This window comes from Trachymyrmex septentrionalis, unplaced genomic scaffold (genome assembly GCF_001594115.1).
Source record: "Trachymyrmex septentrionalis isolate Tsep2-gDNA-1 unplaced genomic scaffold, Tsep1.0 scaffold152, whole genome shotgun sequence".
NCBI lineage: Eukaryota > Metazoa > Arthropoda > Insecta > Hymenoptera > Formicidae > Trachymyrmex > Trachymyrmex septentrionalis.
In genome coordinates, this window is record NW_017304675.1 from 6,868 (window position 1) to 8,938 (window position 2,071).

At 27.0% G+C, this 2,071-nt stretch overlaps 1 protein-coding gene across 1 annotated transcript in view; it reads left to right on the plus strand.

Moving 5' to 3' along the window:
• LOC108745853 (multidrug resistance-associated protein 4-like) overlaps positions 1–1,301 on the plus strand; it is a 7,236-nt gene extending 5,935 nt beyond the window's left edge. Inside the window, 2 exon segments of the mRNA XM_018482249.1 lie at positions 418–547; positions 992–1,301. Of these exon segments, the coding sequence (XP_018337751.1) occupies positions 418–547; positions 992–1,204 (343 nt within the window). The 3' untranslated portion in view covers positions 1,205–1,301.
• Positions 1,302–2,071: the final 770 nt, after the last annotated feature.

Here is a 2,071-nt window from a genome sequence, read left to right on the forward strand (position 1 = left end):
TTGAGAGTTTATTATAATATAAACGTGACTTTTTTGCTATGAGGTATAGCAATAAATTACCATATGTAAATAATTCAAACTTTCTATTATTAAGTTGCTACTTTTGCAAATAATTACAAATGATATAAAGTATTTTCACAGTATGTTACAAGGGTACATCAAATTATGGTCGGGTACGATAACATTTGTTTTATATTAAATTCGAGATTAATAGAAAGCAAATTTTTTCAAATTAAATCGGATTGGTAGACATTTTTATCAAAATTATATAATTTGTATCTGTAATTTGCAACGCACGAAAGAGAGAGATAGAGAGAGAGAGAGAGAGAGAGAGAGAGAGAGAGAGAGAAAGAGAGATATTTCAAAACTTAACATGTTTATAAATTTGCATCCCTAAATTTGAAATTCTATTTCTAGCACGGATGCCTTAATTCAGGATACAATAAGGAGCAGTTTTAAAGAATGCACCGTTATCACGATTGCACATCGTTTGAATACGATTATAGATAGCAATCGGATCATTGTGATGGAGAACGGTTCTATCGTGGTAGGTTTTTCCGTTTTAACAATTAAAGTGTGAATGGGTTAAGAAGAATATCGATTTTGTAAAACAAAATTAAGAGATATAATTTTCTATGTAACTATCTAAACAGTTTGTTCAAAATAATTTTGATTAATAGCATGATCAGTTCAATTTCTGAAAAATGTTTAGAATAAAATTCATTCTAAGAAGTGAAATTTTATTCTTTAAGATTGAATATTGGTTATTCTTATTCAAGATCAATTTAATTTTTACTCTTTAGAAAGAAAATTTACTTCAAATTATTTAGAAAATTTAAAATTGATTGTTTATTATTAACAATATACTTTTTTCTGAAAATTCAATGTTACGTATACAAAGAATAATCGACGAGCTATTTTGGAAAATTTTGTAATATCTTGAAGAAAAGTCTTTATATGCATTTGATAATTAGAATTATCATGTGAATAGGAATTCGGTTGCCCATATGAGCTGTTACACGACAAACCAAATGGTTACTTTTCACAAATGGTGGAGAAGACGGGCAATCAGATGGCGCAAAGTCTTTTAGAACAGGCGAAGAAGGCTTGCGAGAAGAATAACGATCATCGTGAATTGAATTTGTCGCCACAAAATACTGAGTGTGAGAGCGATACCACGCTTACAGAACAGACCACTTTATAGATTTTCTACTTCTAAAAATCTTATACTAAAAATATATATACTATATATTGTACACAAAGTTATTTATATACAACGACTTATGAAACTGATCCGCTCATGCCACTGAAAATTTAATTTTGAGAATTCTTGAATTAAAATATCTATAGCAAATTAACATTATATTTATTGCATTATGTATTATTAAAAAGTCATTTTCGTCTATGCCTTTTTGAATCAGTTAGTTACATTATGTATTGCATTTATTCTGTTGTATGAGTCATTGTATGTAACTTTATAATATATACGTATATTTAAACATGTTCTTTTATGTCAGTTATTATAGTATCAAATTTAGAAAGAAAGAGTAAAACAAAGAAGAGAACTGTACTACGAAGATGATATAAATATAGAATAAGACATAACTGTATGTTTAGTATTATTTGCTAACTTCTAATAATTTCAGTTTTATTTACTGCCCCATAATTATAACGCAAATGTGTCATATCTATTGTAAAGACCGATTAGAATTAAATATGTTGTTTTTTTATTTTTGTCAGCGTATGATAAAATAAAATATGATAAATACTTATCTCTTATCTATAAAATCTTGACTCTTATATAAAAACATTTTTTAGTATGAATTTATGTATTTAAAGTTTATTTTTATCTTTTGTTTAATTATTTTTCAAATTTATTCTCTACATATTATAGAACTTTAATTTACTATATCTTCTAAATCAATACCGTCCCGCACTTTTTATGAGTAATCATTCAGAGCATTCTCCCCTACAATATATCAAAAGGACATTCGAATTGGTGATGTATCACCTAAAACGCATATTTACCAACATTGCTTTACTGCTTTTACAGGAGGTAGTAAATATCATT